Source organism: Entelurus aequoreus, linkage group LG07, assembly GCF_033978785.1.
Source record: "Entelurus aequoreus isolate RoL-2023_Sb linkage group LG07, RoL_Eaeq_v1.1, whole genome shotgun sequence".
In the NCBI taxonomy this organism is placed as follows: domain Eukaryota; kingdom Metazoa; phylum Chordata; class Actinopteri; order Syngnathiformes; family Syngnathidae; genus Entelurus; species Entelurus aequoreus.
In genome coordinates, this window is record NC_084737.1 from 83,616,109 (window position 1) to 83,642,871 (window position 26,763).

Genomic DNA, 26,763 nt, shown 5'->3' on the forward strand with positions numbered 1-26,763 from the left:
TCCGACATTTTCACGGTATTTATTTATAATTTGTTTTCCTTCTGTTCACTACTTTTGTTTTACCTCTCTTTTTGAAATGCAGCTGTTCTGTGCTTTTTGTGTTGCGATGTGTATAAATTGCCGCATGTCTTTATGTTACATTTATTCTGTGTATGTGTTTGAGGCTAGCAGTTAGCACTTGGAGTATATGCCCCAACTGTGAATAGGGGAAGTATGATGATAACCACAGAACAGAAAATGACAACAAAAACAGTATTACGTGATGTTTACCTTTTTTTTTTTTAGGTCTAAACATGGGGACGGGTAAACTTAAAAGGGACTTGCACTTTTGGGGGGAATTTTGTCTATCGTTCACAATCATTAAGGAAAACAAGAACACACGTCTTTTTTAGTATTTGGAGTGTTTTCTGAGGTGGTACTGGGAGAACAAAGTTTGAGAACCACTGAGTTACATAATGGAAATAGCCACACACCGCAAGGGGAAAAAGAACAGGGTCATTTGGCAGGGACCGAAAGATAGAAATGTACTCCGAAAAAGCCTTAAAATGAGTCACACAGGTGACGTTTGCGATTAAAGCCACATCTATGCATTAAATACACAAATGGCTACTTGTTGCTTGGCGCAGAAAAGGGACAGTGAGATTTGGCAGGAACAGGGAGTCACTCAGAAGACTATTACAAAAAGCCCCAAACTTACGGTACTTATAGGCATGAGGTTTGTAATGACGATAATAGCAAATAGCTGCTATGTATTAAATATTTAACACACATGTCATAAGCCACAGGTGTCGAACTCAAGGCCCGGGGGCCGGATCTAGCTCGCCACATCATTGTATGTGACCCGCCAAAGCCTGGGAAAAATGTGTTAATAAAATACTTAATTTATTTTTACTAAATGCAAATAATTATTTCGATTTTGACAGGAAAAAATGCATATCTTCTAAACGTTATTGTCTAATTATGCCAAATATTACATATATGTATTGTTGTAATAATATTACAATATTACATTATTATATCATATATTACAAAAATATGTTAGTAAAGATAACATTAGTTTGAAAGTGAAAAAATCTAATAATCGAGTGAATAGGCAAGACTATGTCTACCGGCTGGCCTGGGAACGCATCGGGATCCCCCTGGAAAGAGCTGGACGAAGTGGCCGGGGAGAGGGAAGTCTGGGCTTCCCTGCTTAGGCTGCTGCCCCCGCGACCCGACCTCGGATAAGCGGAAGAAGATGGATGGATGGATGGATGAGTGAATAGGCAATGGTGTAATAATATGAGGTGATTACTAGTACACATGTATATCAATGCAGTCAATATATATATATATATATTTTTTTTTAAATCAGATCAATTAGAATTTTGATTAATCACAGGTTATTGCCCGCATGCATAATTTTACTTAATTTTAAAATCGTTATAATGATTGGGATTATGATGGGACTTAAAGCATTTAAGTCCCATCTTAAAACTAATTTGTATACTCTATGTCATGTCTTTTGATCATGTTTTTGTTTGGCCATGTGCTGTTTGGCTTTTGGACACTTAGTTCCTGCTTTTTCACTCCCTTGTTTGGTTTCCGTGGTTACCCATCAGTTTCACCTGTTGCTCATTTGGACACACGCACCTGTGTTAATCATGTCACTGTCATTTAAGCCTGTCTTTTTCTGTTGGTCGTCCTGGCGACATTACCCCTGTTACTCCCATGATTACGCGTTCCATGCCGTAGTTCCATGCTTGACCAAGTAAGTTTTGTTTATTCATGTCACGTTTAGCAGTTCTTTTGTTTCATGTCCTTAGTCCACGTCAAGTGGAAGTTTTTGTTCAGAGCCAAGTTTGTTCTCCGCGTTGTTGTGCGCGCCTTTTGTTTGTACCCTTTTTGAGTGATAAATTAAACCACGTCCCTACCTTCACGCCATGTCCGATCCAACTTTTCTTGCATCTCGGGAAAACAAACCCCCCAAAGTCCAGGACGTGACACTCTAGCCCAGGAGTCACCAACCTTTTTGAAAGCAAGAGCTACTTCTTGGGTAGTGATTAATGCGAAGGGCTACCAGTTTGATACACACTTAAATAAATTGCCAGAAATAGCCAATTTGCTCAATTTACCTTTAACTCTGTTATTATTAATAATTAATGATGTTTACACTTAATTGAACGGTTTGAAAGAGGAGAAAACACGAAAAAAATGACAATTAAATTTTGAAACATAGTTTATCTTCAATTTCGACTCTTTAAAATTCAAAATTCAACCAAAAAAAAGAAGAGAAAAACTAGCTAATTCGAATCTTTTTGAAAAAATTAAAAAAAGAATTTATGGAACATCATTAGTCATTTTTCCTGATTAAGATTAATTTTAGAATTTTAATGACATGTTTTAAATAGGTTAAAATCCAATCTACAATTTTTTTAGAATATATAACAAATTGGACCAAGCTATATTTCTAACAAAGACAAATCATTATTTCTTCTAGATTTTTCAGAACAAAAATTTTAAAAGAAATTCAAAAGACTTTGAAATAAGATTTAAATTTGATTCTACAGATTTTCTAGATTTGCCAGAATAATTTTTTTGAATTTTAATCATAAGTTTGAAGAAATACTTCACAAATATTCTTTGTCGAAAAAACAGAAGCTAAAATGAAGAATTAAATTAAAATGTATTTATTATTCTTTACAATAAAAAAATAAATTTACTTGAACATTGATTTAAATTGCCAGGAAAGAAGAGGAAGGAATTTAAAAGGTAAAAAGGTATATGTGTTTAAAAATCCTAAAATAATTTTTAAGGCTGTATTTTTTCTCTAAAATTGTCTTTCTGAAAGTTATAAGAAGCAAAGTAAAAAAAAATAATGAATTTATTTAAACAAGTGAAGACCAAGTCTTTAAAATATTTTCTTGGATTTTCAAATTCTATTTGAGTTTTGTCTCTCTTAGAATTAAAAATGTTGGGCAAAGCGAGACCAGCTTGCTAGTAAATAAATACAATTTTTAAAAATAGAGGCAGCTCACTGGTAAGTGCTGCTATTTGAGCTATTTTTAGATCAGGCCAGCGGGCTACTCATCTGGTCCTTACGGGCTACCTGGTGCCCGCGGGCACCGCGTTGGTGACCCCTGCTCTAGCCTTTAAATAGACTCCCCCCGCCCCCTTTTAGACTAGTTGATCTGCCGTCTCTTTTCTGCTCTGCCCCCCTCCCCACTCATCTGTGCATCAGTTAATGACGTCTCCACTCATATTGATCCCCTGCTGGCCCCACTATGGACTTGAGGGTTCCAGGTTCGATCCCCGCTTCCGCCATCCTAGTCACTGCCGTTGTGTCCTTGGGCAAGACACTTTACCCACCCGCTCCCAGCGCCACCCACACTGGTTTAAATGTAACTTGGATATTGGGTTTCACTATGTAAAAGCGTTTTGAGTCACTAGAGAAAAGCGCTATATCAATATAATTCACTTCACTTCACTGTGATGTGGCCCTCAATGAAAACCAGTTTGACACCCCTGTCATAAGCACATTTAAAAAAAAAAAAAAAGCTCTATACAATATCAGCGAGATCTGCCCACGAATGCAGAGTCATCACTTGGACTCCCACTCCCAAACATTCCCAACATGAGTCATACAAACAAAACAAAACATCCGCAGCAACGTTTGTTTGCCCACCAGTGGGCATTGACACTAGGGCTGCAAATCTTTGGGTGTCCCACGATTCGATTCAATATCGAGAAGTTCTGCCATCCGGGAGGAGCTCAAAGTAAAGCCGCTGCTCCTCCACATGGAGAGGAGCCAGATGAGGTGGTTCGGGCATCTGGTCAGGATGCCACCCGAACGCCTCCCTAGGGAAGACCCAGGACACGTTGGGAAGACTATCTCTCCCGGCTGGCCTGGGAACGCCTCGGGATCCCCCGAGAGGAGCTGGACGAAGAGGGAAGTCTGGGCTTCCCTGCTTAGGCTGCTGCCCCCGCGACCCGACCTCGGATAAGCGGAAGAAGATGGATGGATGGAAGGATACAGTCTGCAAGGGATACAGTCCGTAAGCACACATGATTGTGCGTGCTGCTGCTCCACTAATAGTACTAACCTTTAACACTTAATTTTACTCATTTGAATTAATTACTAGTTTTTATGTAACTGTTTTTATATTTTTGTACTTTCTTTTTTATTCAAGAAAATGTTTTGAATTTATTTATCTTATCTTATAATTTTTTTTAAAAAGGACCTTATATTCACCATACCTGGTTGCATACTTGCCAACCCTCCCGTTTTTAGCGGGAGAATCCCGGTATCCAGCGCCTCTCCCGACAACCCCCCGGCAGAGATTTTCTCCCGACAAACTCCCGGTATTCAGCCGGAGCTGGAGGCCACGCCCCCTCCAGCTCAATGCGGACCTGAGACTGAGTGGGGACAGCCTGTTCTCACGTCCTCTTTCCCACAATATAAACAGCTTGCCTGCCCAAAGACGTCATAACATCTAGGGCTTTTAGAGAGTGCACAACTGCGCACACGACAAGGAGACGAAGCGGAAGAACGAGGAAATTACAGACATGGCGGCCGAAATGATATACTCATCATGAACAGAGAAGTTAAACAGGACAATACTGCCATCTAATGGATAGCCACTGGAACACTGAAATTCAAGTATTTATTTATTTTTCTATGTAAATAAAATAAAAATAAATAAAAAATATATATATATATATATATATAGCTAGAATTCACTGAAAGTCAAGTATTTCATACATATATATATATATATATATATATATATATATATATATATACATACACTACCGTTCAAAAGTTTAGGGTCACATTGAAATGTCCTTATTTTTCAATGAAGATAACTTTAAACTAGTCTTAACTTGAAAGAAATACACTCTATACATTGCTAATGTGGTAAATGACTATTCTAGCTGCAATTGTCTGCTTTTTGGTGCAATATCTACATAGGTGTATAGAGGCCCATTTCCAGCAACTATCACTCCAGTGTTCTAATGGTACAATGTGTTTGCCCGTTGGCTCAGAAGGCTAATTGATGATTAGAAAACCCTTGTACAATCATGTTCACACATCTGAAAACACTTTAGCTTGTTACAGAAGCTACAAAACTGACCTTCCTTTGAGCAGATTGACTTTCTGGAGCATCACATTTGTGGGGTCAATGAAACGCTCCAAATGGCCAGAAAAAGAGAACTTTCATCTGAAACTCGACACTCTATTCTTGTTCTTAGAAATGAAGGCTATTCCACTAAATTGTTTGGGTGACCCCAAACTTTTGAACGGTAGTGTATATATGTATATATATATGTATATATGAAATATATATGAAATACTCGAGTTGGTGAATTCTAGCTGTAAATAACCACGCCCCCCACCTCCCGATATTGGAGGTCTCAAGGTTGGCAAGTATGCCTGGTTGTCCAAATTAGGCATAATAATGTGTTAATTCCACGACTGTGTATATCGGTATCGGTTGATATCGGTATCGATAATTAATGAGTTGGACAATATCGGAATATCGACAAAAAGCCATTATCGGACATCCCTAGTTTTGGAATTGTATTGCATTGTTATGGTATGGCTGTGTATTGCTTTGTTGGGTTGATTAATTAAAAAAAAAAATTAAAAACAATTTTTTTAAATTAAAAAAAAAAAAAAATTATCGATTTTTGAAAAATGAGAATCGATACTGAATCGCGATTTGAATTCGAATCGATTTTTTCCCCCACCCCGACTAATTGACACGGTATTTATCAGGAATATATTTACACGGGAGGTGAGTTTCCTGGTAATCCTTCAGCTGCGTGACATGACCGCCTCTGACGTCGTAATTAACCCCGAGGGAGTGAAGGGAGGAGGGCGGCTTCTTAACGCATCATATGACCTGGAACACTCGCATATGTCACTGGAATCCATTCCCACGCAACAAGGACATCCATTCTCCGAAAGTACAACTCCCAAATCCCGAGTGCGTACTAAAAGTCAGCCTCACTCATCCAGAAGTGGGGAAAAGAAGTCCCCGAAACAAAGTCCAACTCCCCCCGGCCTACCTTGCTCATCTTCCCGCTAAACATGGCCCCCGCTGCTGTCGTCTTTCACGCCGAGGAGAGGCTCCATGAACACGGCCACACTCGTTCGTGGGAGAGATGACTTTTCCAGCCTCCCTTCCTCAGTGGTGCTAGTGGGTGGTGGTGGTGGTGGTGGTGGTGGTGGTGGGCTGACACGACAGGGTGGGGCCACACGCAGCTCCACGCCAGGGGGCGGGACATGGCCGACACTCGCCCTCCTATTGGTCGCTTAGGGGAGGGGAGCGTGAAGATGGCCGCTCCTGATTGGTGGAAACGGTTCCAGGAGGGAAAGGAGGGCTACAAGTTTGTATTTAAGTCATTATTCAAGTTAAAGTACCAATGATTGTCACACCACACTAGTTGTGTTGTAAGCTTATATTCTCTTGTAATGTACATTTAAAGTAAAAATGCAATTTTACACAGATGTAGAGGAGTTTCCATTTATATCAGGGGTCCCCAAACTACGACCCAGGGGCCAGATACAGCCCGCCAGCATCCAAAATCCAGCCCACAGGAATTAATTAATTTATTTTTATTTATCTCCTTAGTTTAAATCAGGGGTCACCAACCTTTTTGAACCAAGAGCTACTTCTTGGGTAGTGATTAATGCGAAGGGCTACCAGTTTGATACACACTTAAATAAATTGCCAGAAATAGCCATTTTGCTCAATTTACGTTTAACTCTATGTTATTATTAATAATTAATGATATTTACACTTAATTGAACGGTTTAAAAGAGGAGAAAACACGAAAAAAATGACAATTCAATTTTGAAACATAGTTTATCTTCAATTTCAACTCTTTAAAATTCAACCGAAAAAAAGAAGAGAAAAACTAGCTAATTCAAATGTTTTTGAAAAAATTTAATTTATGGAACATCATTAGTAATTTTTCTGATTAAGATTAATTTTAGAATTTTGATGACATGTTTTAAATAGGTTAAAATCCAATCTACACTTTGTTAGAATATATAACAAATTGGACCAAGCTATATTTCTAACAAAGACAAATCATTATTTCTTCTACATTTTCCAGAACAAAAATTTTAAAAGAAATTCAAAAGACTTTGAAATAAGATTTAAATTAGATTCTACAGATTTTCTAGATTTGCCAGAATAATTTTTTTGAATTTTAATCATAATAAGTTTGAAGAGATATTTCACAAATATTTTTCGTCGAAAAAACAGAAGCTAAAATGAAGAATTAAATTAAAATGTATTTATTATTCTTTACAATAAAAACAATTTTTTTACTTGAACATTGATTTAAATTGTCAGGAAAGAAGAGGAAGGAATTTAAAAGGTAAAAAGCTATATGTGTTTAAAAATCCTAAAATCATTTTTAAGGTTGTATTTTTTCTCTAAAATTGTCTTTCTGAAAGTTATAAGAAGCAAAGTACAAAAATTTATGAAATTATTTAAACAAGTGTAGACCAAGTCTTTAAAATATTTTCTTGGATTTTCAAATTCTATTTGAGTTTTGTCTCTCTTAGAATTAAAATGTCGGGCAAAGCGAGACCAGCTTGCTAGTAAATAAATACAATTTAAAAAATAGAGGCAGCTCACTGGTAAGTGCTGCTATTTGAGCTATTTTTAGAACAGGCCAGCGGGCTACTCATCTGGTCCTTACGGGCTACCTGGTGCCCGCGGGCACCGCGTTGGTGACCCCTGGTTTAAATGATAATAATGATAAATGGGTTATACTTGTATAGCGCTTTTCTACCTTCCAGGTACTCAAAGCGCTTTGACAGTATTTCCACATTCACACACACATTCACACACTGATGGCGGGAGCTGCCATGCAAGGCGCTAACCAGCAGCCATCAGGAGCAAGGGTGAAGTGTCTTGCCCAAGGACACAACAGACGTGACTAGGATGGTAGAAGGTGGGGATTGAACCCCAGTAACCAGCAACCCTCCGATTGCTGGCACGGCCACTCTACCAACTTCGCCCCCCCCAGTTTAGTTTAGTTTATTATTTCTTCGGTCAGTGGTCGACAAAATAAACAAACCGTTTTACATAAACAAAGAGTTGTACATTCATAAATTAAAAATGTTGCAGACCGAAAGGGTTTAAGGCTGAAGTTGAACACTTATTGCGCCTAACCCTATAAACCAGTGGTCCCCAACCACCGGGCCGCGGCCCGGTTCCGGTTCGTGGATCGATTGGTACCGGGCCGCACAAGGAACAAGTGTTGCTGGGTCAGGTTTGGTTTTGGAATTGGGTTGCATTGTTATGGTATTGCTGTGTATTGTTTTGTTGGATTGATGAATTTAATTTTTTTTTTTTTTAAATGGATTTTTTAAAAATGAGAATCGATTCTGAATCGCACAACGTGAGAATCGTGATTCGAATTCGAATCGATTTTTTCCCACAACCCTTATATATATATATATATATATATATATATATATATATATATATATATATATATATATATATATATATATATATATATATATATACATATACATATACATATACAGACATATACATATACAGACATATACATATACATATACATACATATACATATATAGATGTATATATATTAGGGGTGTGGGAAAAAATCAATTCGAATTCGAATCGCGATTCTCACGTTGTGCGATTCAGAATCGATTCTCATTTTTAAAAAATCTGTTTTCTTTTTTTTTTTAATATATATACATTTTTTTTAATTCATCAATCCAACAAAACAATACACAGCAATACCATAACAATGCAACCCAATTCCAAAACCAAACCCGACCCAACAACACTCAGAACTGCAATAAACAGAGCAATTGAGAGGAGACACAAACACCACACAGAACAATCCAAAAGTAGTGAAACAAAAATGAATATTATCAACAACAGTATCAATATTAGTTACAATTTCAACATAGCAGTGATTAAAAATCCCTCATTGACATTATCATTAGACATTTATAAAAAAAAATTAAAAAAGAACAATAGTGTGACAGTGGCTTACACTTGCATCGCATCTCATAAGCTTGACAACACACTGTGTCCAATATTTTCACAAAGATAAAATAAGTCATATTTTTGCTTCATTTAATAGTTAAAACAAATGTACATTATTGCAATCAGTTGATAAAACATTGTCCCTTACAATTATAAAAGCTTTTTACACAAATCTACTACTCTGCTTGCATGTCAGCAGACTGGGGTAGATCCTGCTGAAATCTATGTATTCCATCAATAGACAATCCTTTTCAATCGGGGAAATAACGTTTTTGAATCGAGAATCGTGTTGAATTGAAAAAAAAAAAAGATTTTGAATCAAATTGTGACCCCAAGAATCGATATTGAATCGAATCGTGACATATACACATTTATATATACACACACACACACATACACATGCACACATACATACATACATACAGCACACACATACATACATACATACAGCACGGCCCATGGGCACATTTTTTTAACCCAATGCGGCCCCCGGGTCAAAAAGTTTGGGGACCCCTGGGGCCGTACTTATCAAGCTTCTTAGAGTGCCATTTTACACTTAAGTCCTGAGAATTTGCGAAATTTAGTCCTACTCTCAAACTTAAGAATAAAAGCTTTTTATCAACGTTCTTAAGTCTAAGAATCACTCCTACTCTCCACGATATTTAAGAGACCTTCAGAGGTGTCTTAAGTGGTTAGGAGTTGCCAGCAGGGGGATGGCACTGAGGCGAGAGAGACGTGCGCCAACGTTCAGGGAACGGAACAATGTTTTTTTTTTTTTTTGATGATGAGCAGCTGATCAAACGGTATCGTTTAGACAGAGCGGATATTATTTTTGTCACAGATTTAATACTTTTCGATTCCTTGTTGATTTCTGCATGTGTCTGCAGTGGGCTAGTATATATAGAGCCACCCACACCAGTTTCAAATTAGTTGCCTAATTAATGAATTGGAAAGAAAATGTTATGACAGTAGCGTATGTGTGTGGCCGTGAGGTGAGTGACGTCAGTGAGTGTGTGGGCGAGAGAAGAGAGGGAGCGGTAGCGTGAGTGCCGGCGGGGACTAGTTTGTTTTGTATTATTTTGTAGTTTATTGTCAAAATATACACTCCCATTGTCCACTTAAATATTTCCAAGATATTTCTTTATTCTTAGACAAGGGATTCCCTTCCGTGATTGGTCATTTCTATGGACACAGAAATGACGTCACCTAAAATTGCGTTTACGGCACATAGTAATGTCGTAATTCAGCTCTGAGTGTGACACTTAAGATTCAGTCCTACACTTCGCTGAAAGTGTGAGTAAGACGCTTGATAACTAACTTTTAAGTGCAGCTTTCAGCCAAGAATTTATTTACTCTTAAGTCAACTCTTAGCAGACTTCTTAGGAGTAATTCTAAGAAGCTTGATAAGTACGGCCCCTGATCTATAGTGCAAATTTCACGAAAATTTGAAACTAAATAATAAATATGTTAATTGACTAACGTACAGTGTTTGAGAGTTTGACATTTTGATTAAATCAAAACAAATATACATTTGACTATTTTTTGATTAAATATGTTTTAATCTAAAAACATGTATTTAAATACATATATATTTTTAGTGTTTTTAAACAATACACTTTTTTATTCAGGTCAATCACACTTTTGAATTGTAATTAAATCGCCATCAATTGCAGCATATTATTTGCTAGTATAATTTAAATTAACTTTAAAAAAAAAAAGACGGCAATATTTGGACACAAATGCAATTTTAATGTGAGAATATCATACACAGGAACATTCATCTATTGTTTTACTTGAATGTACATAATGTGCATTCCCAAAAACAGGCTAACAGTATTTATCGGTTTTAGTTCAAATTGAAATATTTTAGTTAATAATTTTTATACACACACTTTAGTTCAAAGTTTATATCAGTTAGTTTATTTTTAGTTACATGTTATTTTAGTTTAGCCATTTAAATTATATATTTTTAATAATCAATCAATCCAAATGTATTTATAGAGTCGTTAATCACAAGATGTTCAAAGTTTCCATCATTTTTGTTACTGCATAGTTTTTATAGGGGCGCAGGTTTTATTTAAAGGCCTACTGAAAGCCACTACTAGCGACCACGCAGTCTGATAGTTTATATATCAATGATGAAATCTTAACATTGCAACACATGCCAATACGGCCGGGTTAACTTATAAAGTGACATTTAAAACTTCCCGGGAAATATCCGGCTGAAACGTCGCGGTATGATGACGTATGCGCGTGACGAAGTCCGAGTAACGGAAGTTATGGTACCCCGTAGAATCCTATGCAAAAAGCTCTGTTTTCATTTCATAATTCCACAGTATTCTGGACATCTTTTGCAATTTGTTTAATGAACAATGAAGGCTGCAAAGAAGACAGTTGTAGGTGGGATCGGTGTATTAGCAGCGGACTACAGCAACACAACCAGGAGGACTTTGTTGGAGCGCTAGCCGCGCTAGCCGCCGACCTCACCTTGACTTCCTACGTCTCCGGGCCGCCAAACGCATCGGGTGAAGTCCTTCGTCCTTCTGCCGATCGCTGGAACGCAGGTGAGCACGGGTGTTGATGAGTAGATGAGGGCTGGCTGGTGTAGGTGGAGAGCTAATGTTTTTAGCATAGCTCTGTGAGGTCCTGTTGCTAAGTTGCTAAGTTAGCTTCAATGGCGTCGTTAGCACAGCATTGTTAACCTTCGCCAGCCTGGAAAGCATTAACCGTGTATTTAAATGTCCATGGTTTAATAGTATTGTTGATTTTCTATCTATCCTTCCTTCTATCCTTTATTTTTTTGTTTCTATATGCAGTTAAAGCACGATGCTATCACGTTAGCTCGTAGCTAAAGCATTTCGCCGATGTATTGTCGTGGAGATAAAAGGCACTGAATGTCCATTTCGCGTTCTCGACACTCATTTTCAAGAGGATATAGTATCCCAGGTGGTTTAAAATACAAATCTGTGATCTACAATAGAAAAAGGAAAGTGTGGAATCCAATGAGCCAGCTTGTACCTAAGTTACGGTCAGAGCAAAAAAAGATACGTCCTGCACTGCACTCTAGTCCTTCACTGTAACGTTCCTCATCTACGAATCTTTCATCCTGGCTCAAATTAATGGGGTAATCGTCACTTTCTCGCTCCGAATCTCTCTCGCTCCATTGTAAACAACGGGGAATTGTGAGGAATACTAGCTCCTGTGACGTCACGCTACTTCCGCTACAGGCAAGGCTTTTTTTTTATCAGCGAGCAAAAGTTGCGAACTTTATCGTCGATTTTCTCTACTAAATCCTTTCAGCAAAAATATGGCAATATCGCGAAATGATCAAGTATGACACATAGAATGGATCTGCTATTCCCGTTTAAATAAATAAAAATCATTTCAGTAGGCCTTTAAGATCCCATGGCTATGGAGTGCAGTTCACCACCAGATGGCACTGTTTCTCCTATAAGTATGCTTTTTACAGCTAATACAGAGCAGAAAGTTCCTCGTGGTGCTGTTTATGTTGTCATTCCCTTATGTCAGTTATTCTCCAACTGGGGTATGGCTCCATCTAGTGTGGAAATGTGTACTGCATATGGAGTGTCATAGTGTCATTGATGTGTGTACATTGTGTGTAATTTTGTAGTGGTCCAAAATATTAAATATACAAAACCCAAAAGCAGTGAAGTTGTCACGTTGTGTAAATGGTAAATAAAAACAGAATACAATGATTTGCAAATCCTTTTCAACTTATATTCAATTGAACAGACTGCATATTCCTTGGCACCAGAGAAGACCGGAGAATACTGCCCCTCAGAACGGAGAAATGGAGAGGAAGATGAGGCTTGATTTGCTTGAATTGTGCAAAACCCAAAACCAGCGAAGCCGGCGGCGCTTCTGGGTGTTGTTGATAAATGGCTTTGGCTTTGCATAGTAGAGTTTTAACTCGCCCCTACAGATGTAGCGACCAACTGTAGTTACTGACAGTGGTTTTCTGAAGGGTTCCTGAGCCCATGTGGCGATATCCTTTACACACGGAATGTCAGATTTTGACGCAATACCACTTGAGAGATCCAAGGTCACGGGCATTCAATGTTACGTGCAGTGATTTCTCCAGATTCTCTGAACCTTTTGATGATATTACAGACCTCAGATGGTGAAATCCCTAAATTCACCAGTGGGATGTTCCAAATAAGTGTTTGATGAGCATTCCTCAACTTTCTCAGTCTTTTTTTTTTGCCACTTGTGCCAGCTTTTTTGAAGCATGTTGCAGGCCTCGAATTCCAAATGAGCTAATATTTGCAAAAAAGATAGATAAGCTCGGGCTCAGCGAAGCCGGCGGCGTTTCTGGGTGTTGTTGATAAATGACTTTCGCTTTGTATAGTAGAGTTTTAACTCGCCCTTACAGACGTAGCGACCAACTGTAGTTACTGACAGCGGTTTTCTGAAGGGTTCCTGATCCCATGTGGTGATATCCTTTACACACTTATGTCGCTTTTTGATGCCGTACAGCCTGAGGGATGGAAGGTCATGGGCATGTAATGTTGGTTTTCAGCCTTGCCGCTTAAGTGCAGTGATTTCTCCAGATTCTCTGAACCCTTTGATGATATTACGGAGCGTAGATGGTGAAATCCCTAAATTCCTTGCAGTAGCTGGTTGAGAAATGTTGTTCTTAAACTGTTCGACAATTTGCTCACGCATTTGTTGACAAAGTGGTGACCCTCGCCCCATCCTTGTTTGTGAATGACTGAGCATTTCATGGAATCTACTTTTATACCCAATCATGGCACCCACCTGTTCCCAATTAGCCCGTTCACCTGTGGGATGTTCCAAATAAGTGTTGAATGAACATTCCTCAACTTTATCAGTCTTTTTTGCCACTTATGCCAGCTTTTTTGAAACAGGTTACAAATTCCAAATGAGCTAATTTTTGCAAAAAATTAAGTTTTCCAGTTCAAATGTTAAATATCTTGTCTTTGCAGTCTATTCAATTGAATAGAAGTTGAAAAGGATTTGCTAATCATTGTCAATCAATCAATCAATCAATCAATGTTTATTTATATAGCCCTAAATCACAAGTGTCTCAAAGGGCTGTACAAGCCACAACGACATCCTCGGTACAGAGCCCACATACGGGCAAGGAAAAACTCACCCCAGTGGGACGTCGATGTGAATGACTATGAGAAACCTTGGAGAGGACCGCATATGTGGGTAACCCCCCCCCCCCCCCCCCCCCCTCTAGGGGAAACATTGTATACTCTTTTTATTTACCATTTACACAACGTGCCAACTTCACTGCTTTTGGGGTTTGTACTTGTTAAATAAAACATCTGCCTTGTTTCTAATGAATACTTGAGCTAATTACGCTACTTTATTTTCACGTTGGCCATTATACTGGTACTTGGAGAGTCAAGTGTTTTCTGAGGCGGTACTTGGTGGAAAATGTTTAGAACCACTGCCTTGTGCGTTCATCGGCTTACGAAAAGGCCACAAATAATGGAATATTACGCATGAGGGCGGCGCATGCATCTGACATGACTAGGAAGAAACAACTTGGGGCAGTTAGACCTCAGTTGTGAAGTTCTACCATGAATAAGTTAGGTTGTGTGCAACGTTCCCTCCAAGGTGCGCGCCTGTGCAATTGCGCAATGCTCCAGCGTCCTCTGCGCACGGCAAATCTATGCCACGCACAAAATCAAATAAAAAAATAAGCGCATAACAATTTTCGACAGAGAAAACAGTTTTCGTCGTCATTGTTCAAATATTGTAACGTCTGTCGAGACGCTTTGAGGACATGAATTCCATCCATCACTTTACTGAGCAAAACTCTTTATAGTCGGCCATAAACACATCAACAAAACATTAGTAAAAAAATGATATCTAGCAAAAGTGGTCATTTTCTGCAGTACAAACCAGACCAAAAGCAACTTTGTTATATCAACAGCAGCCGCTCGCTCTTTCTCACTTGCGCCAACACATGCACATATGGCACCTAGCCAGCGATGCGTTTACAGACACACAAAAAGTCGGACAACTCCAACACCACACATAAAGTGTCATTCCAGGTCGTTACACTATGATTTACCAATCAAATGTGTGCTTATTCTAGTGTTGAGTTGAGTTTGAGTTTATTTGGAACATGCAAGCATACAACATGATACATCACCATTTCCAGTTTCTCTTTTCAACATGTTGGAAAAGGAGTAGGAAGAAGCCGAGCTTATTTAAAGGCCTACTGAAATGATTTTTTTTTATTTAAACGGGAATAGCAGATCCATTCTATGTGTCATACTTGATCATTTCGCGATATTGCCATATTTTTGCTGAAAGGATTTAGTAGAGAAAATCGACGATAAAGTTCGCAACTTTTGCTCGCTGATAAAAAAAAAGCCTTGCCTGTAGTGGAAGTAGCGTGACGTCACAGGAGCTAGTATTCCTCACAATTCCCCGTTGTTTACAATGGAGCGAGAGAGATTCGGAGCGAGAAAGTGATGATTACCCCATTAATTTGAGCGAGGATGAAAGATTCGTAGATGAGGAACGTTACAGTGAAGGACTTGAGAGGCAGTGCAGGACGTATCTTTTTTCGCTCTGACCGTAACTTAGGTACAAGCTGGCTCATTGGATTCCACACTCTCCTTTTTCTATTGTGGATCACGGATTTGTATTTCAAACCACCTGGGATACTATGTCCTCTTGAAAATGAGAGTCGAGCACGCGAAATGGACATTTAAAGTGACTTTTATCTCCACGACAATACATCGGTGACACACTTAGCTACTGAGCTAACGTGATAGCATCGTTCTCAAATGAAGATAGAAACAAAATAAATAAACCCCTGACTGGAAGGATGGACAGAAGATCAACAATACTATTAAACCATGGACATGTAACTACACGGTTAAAAATTCTCAGCCTGGTAAGGCTTAACAATGCTGTTGCTAACGACACTAAGGCTAATTTAGCAACTTAGCAGCCGGACCTCACAGAACTATGATAAAAACATTAGCGCTCCACCTACGCCAGCCAGCCCTCATCTTCCCATCAACAGCCGTGCTCACCTGCGTTCCAGCGATCAACGGCGCGACGAAGGACTTCATCCGTGGGTTTGGCGGCAAGCATCAGCTAGGCGTCTTCTATCAGGGTAAGTAGTCCTTGTTGTGTGGCTATAAGTATTGTACTTAGCCGCTAAGACACCGATCAATCCCACCTACAAGGTTGTTCTTTGCAGCCTCCATTGTTCATTAAACAAATTGCAAAAGATTCACCAACACAGATGTCCAGAATACTGTGGAATTTTGTTGAAGAAAACAGAGCTTTGTGTATTGTGTCCAATAGGGCCCAAACACTTCCGTGCATTTTATGACGTCATGCGCATAAATCATATCCAAAGGAGATTTTCAACCGGAAGTGTGGCGGGAATTTTAAAATGTCACTTTATAAGTTAACCCGGCCGTATTGGCATGTGTTGCAATGTTAAGATTTCATCATTGATATATAAACTATCAGACTGCGTGGTCGCTAGTAGTGGCTTTCAGTAGGCCTTTAAGTGTTGTACGTGCGTACAAATGTTTTAAATTACATTTCTCTCTAAGATTATATTTCTCCTCTTTTTTTGAGAAGAATTGTTGTACATTCTTGGCTAGCAGGTTATAGTTTGCTTTGTGTATCATTTTAGCTGTTTGCAAATCCACTATGTCGTGGAATTTCAGTATCTATGTGTCATTTATTAGGAGTCTTAATTTATAAATATTAATCATGAAATGCTGTTAGTATACAAACAGGAAGTTGCAGGAATGTGCACACGATCCCCTGCTTACATCTCATTGTGCAACATGTGAATGTTTTCATGGGAACTAGAAAGGGGTACAAATTATTTCCAAAGCAGGACCTCCACCCAGACAAACAATACAAGTACACAGTTCATGAAAAACAATATTTGTTGTTATTGTCATCGTAAGTGGGCCTAAACACTTATATTAGAAATGTAAATAACTGCTGTCATTTGATTATAATAATAAGAGAATGTTGTCTGTCTATCTGTGTTGGCCCTGCGATGAGGTGGGGACTTGTCCAGGGTGCACCTGAGATAGGCTCCACACCCCCCGCGACCCCGAAAGGGACAAGCGGTATAAAATGGATGGCTGGATGGAGATGTAAGTTGTTATTTAGTCAGGTTTGGGACAGGTGTGCTGCTGGTGTAGCCACAGTGTGCACGTGTGATGTTGCTCACATGGCCTCCACTCCACTCATCAATTTGATGTAGCAATTGTCTGATGGGAAGTAGAACTACAGAGTGTATGGCTTGGAGCAGCATCTAGTGGCGGCTATTGGCAACTGCAGGCCTAGAATGGATTGATGTATGTGCATAATTATGCAGTAGTTACAGGGATGATGGTGGGTAAATGTATCTGCCTTCCAATCAGAGAAGAATGTGACTGCAGGTCGCCTAATGCAGGCCATACTTCTTGCTCATACGCGTGGAATGTCCGGATTTTGATTTGGGAAGAGGGGGAGGGAGAGAAGGGGTGTTCTAGGAATGTTCTCCACTTTTTACGGACTGTGAAAGGGGATCAGGGTGGCTCAGAGATGGCTTCACAATGCAAAGGTGACCTAAAGGTATAAGAAGGAACGTAGTGAGGAGAGGGTGACAGGAAACTGCCGCTTAATTGGCTGAGACGGTGGAGGGTCCCGCAAAAGTATGCCATTAACTTGAGTGTGTACGCCACTGTGGATTTGTGTACGTCTGCCGTGTCCACATGGGAGACATCATGGAATAATGTCAGAAATGTGAGGAGCAGGAGGAAATGAGGGGAGGAGCGTGCCTGAGGACAGATTGCGTAAGACACTCGGTGTTGATAAGGTGCAGCTGTTAACGAGGAAGTGTCTTCTGCCTCACGTGTTCTTGTTTACAAGTCTTCCCCCCAAACACGCTCTTTGCGCGAGGGTAAAGTCAACAAACATGTCCGCGATCATCAAAAAGGGTCAACTCCTCCACAAAACTATTTTTAAGTCAAAACAGTGGGACATATGCAAGCCTCGAAAGGATTAATTTCCCAAACAAATAGAATAGGGGAAGTATGATGATAACCACAGAAAAAAAATAAGTGTTGAGTTTGCTCACTGCAGGTGCTAAAGAAGCAGTCGTCTTCTACTCTAAAAAAATAATAGATTTTTGCATTTCTGCTTGTCCGATATTATCACAATATGTATTTATAATTGTTTCCTTCTGTTCACTACTTTTGTTTTACCTCTCTTTTTGAAATGTAGCTGATCTGTGCTTTTTTGTGTTGCGATGTGTGTAAATTGTCGCACGTCTTCATGTTACATTTATTCTGTGTATGTGTTTGAGGCTAGCAGTTAGCACTTGCAGTAGATGCCCCAAACAACTAGCTGTGAATAGGCGAAGCATGATGATAACCACAGAACAAGAAATAGCAACAAAAACATTATTGAGTTTGCTCACTACAAGTGCTGAAGAAGCAGTCGGACTGCCACAGTAAACAAACATGGATTTTTGCATTTCTGCTTGTCCGACATTATCACGGTATTTATTTATAATTTGTTTCCTTCTGTTCACTACTTTTGTCTTACCTCTCTTTTTTAAATGTGGCTTATCTGTGCTTTTTGTGTTGCGATGTGTGTAAATCATCGCACGTCCTCATGTTACATTTATTCTGTGTATGTGTTTGGGGCTAGCAGTTAGCACTTGGAGTATATGCCTCAAACAAGTAGCTGTGAATAGGGGAAACATGACGATAACCACAGAACAGGAAATAGCAACAAAAACATTGAGTTTGCTCACTGCAAGTGCTGAAGAAGCAGTCGACTTCCACAGTAAACAAAACGTGGATTTTTGAATTTCTGCTTGTCTGACATTATCACGGTATTTATTTATAAAAAAAATTTCCTTCTGTTCACTACTTTTGTTTTACCTCTCTTTTTGAAATGTAGCTGTTCTGTGCTTTTTGTGTTGCGATGTGTATAAATTAAAGTATGAAACAAAAACAGTATTTTGTGATGTTTGCCTTTTTTTTTGTTTAAGTCTAAACATAGGGACGGGTAAACTTAAAGGGGAATTGCACTTTCTGGGGAGAATTTTGCCTATCATTCACAATCATTACGAGAGACAAGAACACGTCTTTTGTTGGGGGGGATTTTAAAGATGATAAAAAACGCTTGCAAGATGGGGCTACAGGGAGTCAGTAGCCATGTGTACATGAACAAAATGTATTTAATCAGATCATCATTCGGTTTACAATGTTACTGAAAAAAATGTATCTGATTATGATGTGCATTTTCATGCATCACACCTTAAATAAGATTACTTTACTTTGACATGCGCAGAACGTAAACGGATTATTGTTATTATTATTATTATTGTTTGAGCTATGGTGCCATCTTTTGGGCAAGTTTGCTCGCCGCAGGTGCTGAAGAAGCAGTCGACTTCCGCTGTAAACAAAAATGGATTTTCGCATTTCTGCTTGTCCGACATTGTCACAGTATTTATCATTTTTTCCTTCTGTTCACTACTTTTGTTTTACCTCTCTTTTTGAAATGTAGCTGATCTGTGCTTTTTTGTGTTGCGATGTGTGTAAATTGTCGCACGTCTTCATGTTACATTTATTCTGCGTATGCGTTTGAGGCTGGCTATAGGGAGTCAGTAGCCATGTGTACATGAACACAACGTATTTAATCTGATCATCATTCGGATTAGAATGTTACTGAAAAAAAATGATGATCTGATTATGAAGTGCCTTTTTGGGGGTTCTTGTCCAAGGAAAAAGTTGGAAAACCCCAGCTACAGATGGTTCTTTAACTGAAATACGATGGGCCACAAATTATCTTATGAATTCTGCCTAGCAACAAGTCACATGACCAGGATAAATAATTTGAGCAGTTCAGTTTGAACGTATTTTAGAACTAAAACGGGGCGGGTACATCTTGAACAAAAGTAGTTTTACTCTATTGTAGTTTAATTTAGTAGTGGTTAACGGTTAAATGACCCTTAAAACATTGGACGGTTATAAAATGTTTTAAGTTGGACTACGGACTTCCATTTGCAATATGAAAACGTTTGTTTTGTAGGTGGACTTGGTTTATGTGTCGCCATTTGCCCTCCATCATCTCTCACATAAAACCAAAGGGAGAAAAACCCCTTCTAAATCCATCCCAGGGTTAGGTCCAACATGATTGTTTTCAGGCCACAGGAATGTGGTCTGCACAGTAAAGCATGGAGTTGAATCCACCTTTTTAGTGTACATGGCAGGGAGGAATGAATGTCCCGACTTGTGTCCTAGTCTGAAGTGGGCTCTCTATATTTACCAATGGCTGCTCAGTCCGGGCCCCGGCTGGGTTTTCTCCGGAGCGCCTGTGGCCGCAGGCCTCAGTGTCGGTCAATCCGAACGTTGTTGTTGCTCATTGCAAATTACAGGGCCGCCCGCCATGACACAAATGTGGTACAAAACATCAAAATTTCAAGTTCATGTTGTTTTTTCTAATAATAAAAAAAGCAAGGGTGGCGTATATTTAAGTGCTGGTTTACTGGAAGATGAGCCAGAACATGAGAATGTTAGCAAATAGCTGGGAATTTATTGTAAAACCTTTCATGGGTTCGCACAATTTGGAATTCAGGGGCCGTACTTATCAAGCTTCTTAGAGTGCCATTTTACACTTAAGTCCTGAGAATTTGCGAAATGTAGTCCTACTCTCAAACTTAAGAATAAAAGCTTTTTATCAACGTTCTTAAGTCTAAGAATCACTCCTACTCTCCACGATATTTAAGAGACCTTCAGAGGTGTCTTAAGTGGTTAGGAGTTGCCAGCAGGGGATGGCACTGAGGCGAGAGAGACGTGCGCCAACGTTCAGGGAACGGAACAATGTTGTTGTTTTTTTGATGACGAGCAGCTGATCAAACGGTATCGTTTGGACAGAGCGGATATTATTTTTGTCACAGATTTAATACTTTTCGAATCCTTGTTGATTTCTGCATGTGTCTGCAGTGGGCTAGTATATATAGAGCCACCCACACCAGTTTCAAATTAGTTGCCTAATTAATGAATTGGAAAGAAAATGTTATGACAGTAGCGTATGTGTGTGGCCGTGAGGTGAGTGACGTCAGTGAGTGTGTGGGCGAGAGAAGAGAGGGAGCGGTAGCGTGAGTGCCGGCGGGGACTAGTTTGTTTTGTATTATTTTGTAGTTTATTGTCAAAATATACACTCCCATTGTCCACTTCAATATTTCCAAGATATTTCTTTATTCTTAGACAAGGGATTCCCTTCCGTGATTGGTCATTTCTATGGACACAGAAATGACGTCACCTAAAATTGCGTTTACGGCACATAGTAATGTCGTAATTCAGCTCTGAGTGTGACACTTAAGATTCAGTCCTACACTTCGCTGAAAGTGTGAGTAAGACGCTTGATAACTAACTTTTAAGTGCAGCTTTCAGCCAAGAATTTATTTACTCTTAAGTCAACTCTTAGCAGACTTCTTAGGAGTCATTCTAAGAAGCTTGATAAGTACGGCCCCTGGTTTCAGGTACAAAAATCTAAAAATTTGCTTCTGAAATCACACAAAAATGTGGAATTCAAACCACCGACATTAAAGCATTCAAAACAGTAAGATCATAACTAACCAAGTACAGTTTTTTCCATCTTTTTACACGTTATTAGAAGTGGTTTACTTATTGTTACTTTTGCGTATAGGAGAGACGTGTCAATGTAATATAAAACAAAGTCACGAGCCTGAATTTAGCCTCGTAGCATGCTAGCAATTAGCAACAACAATTTAATTGGATTATGTTGAAAATAAAAATATTTGGTAAAAAATTGCCTTTTGAGGATTTAAAAGCAGCATAGTTACTTTAGTTTTTTTTACACTTTTTTAAACTTGTAAGACCGATAATAATGTTAAATTGTTACTGAAAATATTCCATACTTTTGATTCCATATAACGTTCCATAGTAATTCTACTCGATTAGAGTTTCCTGATAGTGTTTAATTTGTTCTTACACGTGTATCACAGTTATTAGTGTTAAAATATTACGAAAAAATATATTCAAAAAAACTACTTTCAAGTTATTTTTCCATCATGCCCATCAAGTGAGTAGTTTTACTCTATTTTAGTTGTATTTTTTGTCAGATATTTTCAACAGGTAAGTTGTTTTACTTTATCTTAGCTTTATTCAACCAAGGTTGATTTTTTTTTTAAACTTTCAAGTATAAAAATTCAGAATTTTAAAATGTTATTAAATTTTCCTTAAAAAAAGAAACTACGCCATGCCAGTCAGGCGTCTCTTCAACAAATAAGTGTGTTTTACTTTATCTTAGTTTTATTCAACCAAGGTTGATTTACTTTTACACCTGTAAGACAGTTCAGAATGTTAAAATGTTACTTAATTGTCCTTAAAAAATTACTTTTCTGTTCCGTCTCCACTATGCCAGTCAGGCGTCTCTTCAACAGGTAAGTTGTTTTACTTTATTTTAGTTTTATTAAACCGAGGTTGATTTATTTTTACATTTGTATGGTTGTATATGACAGTTCAGAATGTTAAAATATAACTTAATTGTCCTTAAAAAAGTACATTTCTGTTCCGTCTCCACTATGCCAGTCAGGCGTCTCTTCAACAGGTAAGTTGTTTTACTTTATCTTAGTTTTATTAAACCGAGGTTGGTTTATTTTTACACTTGTATGGTTGTATATGACAGCTCAGAATGTTAAAATGTTACTTAATTGTCCTTAAAAAAAACGACTTTCCTGTTCTTTCTACATTATGTCAGTCAGTAATTTTCAACAGGTAAGTGGTTTCACTTTATCTTAGCTTCATTCAACCGAAGTTGATTTATTTTTTTACACTTTCACGTATAAAAATTCAGAATTTTAAAATGTTAATTTTCCTTAAAAAAATAAACTATTCCATGCCAGTCAGGCGTCTCTTCAACAAATAAGTGTGTTTTGCTTTATCTTAGTTTTATTAAACCAAGGTTGATTTACTTTTACACCTGTAAGACAGTTCAGAATGTTAAAATGTTACTTAATTGTCCTTAAAAAAAATACTTTCCTGCCTGTTCTTTCTCCATTATGTCTGTCAGGCATTTTCAACAGGTAAGTTGTTGTATTTTATCTTAGTTTTATTTATTTATTTATTTATTAAACCAAGGTTGATTTACTTTTACACCTGTAAGACAGTTCAGAATGTTAAAATGTAACTTAATTGTCCTTAAAAAACTACTTTTCTGTTCCATCTCCACTATGCCAGTCAGGCGTCTCTTTAACAAGTTGTTTTACTTTATTTTAGTTTTATTAAACCGAGGTTGATTTATTTTTACATTTGTATGGTTGTATATGACAGTTCAGAATGTTAAAATGTTACTTAATTGTCCTTAAAAAAACTACTTTCCTGTTCTTTCTCCATTATGTCTGTCAGGCATTTTCAACAGGTAAGCGGTTGTACTTTATCTTAGTTTTATTAAACCAAGGTTCATTTACTTTTACACCTGTAAGACAGTTCAGAATGTTAAAATATAACTTAATTGTCCTTAAAAAATTACTTTTCTGTTCCGTCTCCACTATGCCAGTCAGGCGTCTCTTCAACAGGTAAGTTGTTTTACTTTATTTTAGTTTTATTAAACCGAGGTTGATTTATTTTTACACTTGTATGGTTGTATATGACAGCTCAGAATGTTAAAATGTTACTTAATTGTCCTTAAAAAAGTACATTTCTGTTCCGTCTCCACTATGCCAGTCAGTCTCTTCAACCGATAAGTTGTTTTACTTTATCTTAGTTTTATTTAACGGAGGTTGATTAACTTTTACACCTGTAAGACGGTTCAGAATGTTAAAATGTTACTTAATTGTCCTTAAAAAAAATTCCTCCTGTTCTTTCCATTATGACTGTCAGGCGTCTTTAACAGGTGAGCAGTTTTGCTTTATTTTAGTTTTGTTAAACCAAAGTTGATTTACTTTTACACTTGAACGACAGTTCAAAATGTTAAGATGTTACTTAATTGTCGTTATAAAAACTACTTTCCTGTTCCGCCTCCATGATGTGTCAGTCATGCATCAACAGGTAAGTACATAGTTCTACAAACCCCGTTTCCATATGAGTTGGGAAATGGTGTTAGATGTAAATATAAACAGAATACAATGATTTGCAAATCATTTTCAAGCCATATTCAGTTGAATATGCTACAAAGACAACATATTTCATGTTCAAACTCATAAACTTTGCTTTTTTTTGCAAATAATCATTAACTTTATCATTTGATGTCAGCAACACGTGACAAAGAAGTTGGGAAAGGTGGCAATAAATACTGATAAAGTTGAGGAATGCTCATCAAACACTTATTTGGAACATCCCACAGGTGTGCAGGCTAATTGGGAACAGGTGGGTGCCATGATTGGGTGTAAAAGTAGATTCCATGAAATGCTCAGTCATTCACAAACAAGGATGGGGCGAGGGTCACCACTTTGTCAACAAATGCCTGAGCAAATTGTTGAACAGTTTAAGAACAACCTTTTTCAACCAGCTATTGCAAGGAATTTAGGGATTTCACCATCTACGCTCCGTAATATCATCAAAGGGTTCAGAGAATGTGGAGAAATCACTGCAGGTAAGCAGCTAAGCCCGTGACCTTCCATCCCTCAGGCTGTACTGCATCAACAAGCCACATCAGTGTGTAAAGGATATCACCACATGGGCTCGGGAACACTTCAGAAACCCACTGTCAGTAGCTACAGTTGGTCGCTACATCTGTAAGTGCAAGTTAAAACTCTCCTATGCAAGGCGAAAACCGTTTATCAACAACACCCAGAAACGCCGCCCGCTTCGCTGGGCCTGAGCTCATCTAAGATGGACTGATGCAAAGTGGAAAAGTGTTCCGTGGTCTGACGAGTCCACATTTCAAATTGTTTTTGGAGACTGTGGACGTCGTGTCCTCCGGACCAAAGAGGAAAAGAACCATCCGGATTGTTCTAGGCGCAAAGTGTAAAAGCCAGCATGTGTGATGGTATGGGGGTGTATTAGTGGCCAAGACATGGGTAACTTACACATCTGTGAAGGCGCCATTAATGCTGAAAGGTACATACAGCTTTTGGAGCAACATATGTTGCCATCCAAGCAACGTTACCATGGACGCCCCTGCTTATTTCAGCAAGACAATGCCAAGCCACGTGTTACATCAACGTGGCTTCATAGTAAAAGAGTGCGGGTACTAGACTGGCCTGCCTGTAGTCCAGACATTGAAAATGTGTGGCACCTAAAATAGCAGAAGGGAGACCCCCGGACTGTTGAACAACTTAAGCTGTACATCAAGCAAGAATGGGAAAGAATTCCACCTGAGAAGCTTCAAAAATGTGTCTCCTCACTTCCCAAACCTTTACTGAGTGTTGTTAAAAGGAAAGGCCATGTAACACAGTGGTGAACATGCCCTTTCCCAACTACTTTGGCACGTGTTGCAGCCATGAAATTCTAAGTTCATTATTATTTGCATCATCAAACATGAAATATGTTGTCTTTGTAGCATATTCAACTGAATATGGCTTGAAAAGGATTTGCAAATCATTGTATTCCGTTTATATTTACATCTAACACCATTTCCCAACTCATATGGAAACGGGGTTTGTACTTTATTTTAGTTGTGTTGAACCGAGGATGACTTATTTTTACACTTGTGTAGCAGTTAAGAATATAAAAATGTCACATGAAACATTGCTATTCTATTATTGAACAATTTGATCGTGACAGTTTGAACCTGGAGCAGACTATTTCTATTATATTATTGTATTTGTGATTTTTTTTGGCCAAATTTGGGGTGGGAAATGCCGCAAATCAGCATTTCCACTGGCTTTTTATAGAAAATCTGTTTTGGTGGGCTTGTTTTAGCTGTGAAACACGGCATGATTCCTTACTAAATTCCTGCAAGATCACATTGCAACACAAAGCACGGCCCCAAGCCAACCACACATGAATTACATTTCACGTCAAACAGTTGCACGCAAAGTCCCATCTGGACACTCTAACCCGGGTGTCACCGACCTTTTTGAAAGCAAGAGCTACTTCTTGGGTAGTGATTAATGCGAAGGGCTACCAGTTTGATACACACTTAAATAAATTGCCAGAAATAACCAATTTGCTCAATTTACCTTTAACTCTATGTTATTATTAATAATTTATGATATTTACACTTAATTGAACGGTTTAAAAGAGGAGAAAACACACAAAAAAATGACGATTACATTTTGAAACATAGTTTATCTTCAATTTCGACTCTTTAAAATTCAAAATTGAACCGAAAAAAAGAAGAGAAAAACTAGCTAATTCGAATCTTTTTTTAAAAATAAAAAAAAGAATTTATGGAACATCATTAGTCATTTTTCCTGATTAAGATTCATTTTAGAATTTTGATGACATGTTTTAAATAGGTTAAAATCCAATCTGCACTTTGTTAGAATATATAACAAATTGGACCAAGCTATATTTCTAACAAAGTGAAGTGTGAAGTGAATTACATTTATATAGCGCTTTTTCTCAAGTGACTCAAAGCGCTTTACATTGTGAAACCCAATATCTAAGTTACATTTAAACCAGTGTGGGTGGCACTGGGAGCAGGTGGGTAAAGTGTCTTGCCCAAGGACACAACGGCAGTGACTAGGATGGCGGAAGCGGGGATCGAACCTGCAACCCTCAAGTTGCTGGCACGGCCGCTCTACCAACCGAGCTATACCGTCCCACAGACAAATCAT

General features: G+C 38.3%; 1 protein-coding gene across 3 annotated transcripts in view; it reads right to left on the reverse strand.

Moving 5' to 3' along the window:
• The window catches only part of tns2a (tensin 2a), a 175,144-nt gene that overhangs the window by 135,375 nt on the left and 13,006 nt on the right, over positions 1–26,763 (reverse strand). Inside the window, exon 1 of one of the 3 annotated variants that reach the window (XM_062054652.1) lies at positions 6,052–6,217. The exons of the other annotated variants lie outside the window; for them this stretch is intronic. Coding sequence (XP_061910636.1) covers positions 6,052–6,075 — 24 coding nt within the window. The 5' untranslated portion in view covers positions 6,076–6,217. Of the gene's footprint in view, positions 1–6,051; positions 6,218–26,763 lie in introns of those variants that run through there. 3 annotated transcript variants of the gene reach the window in all.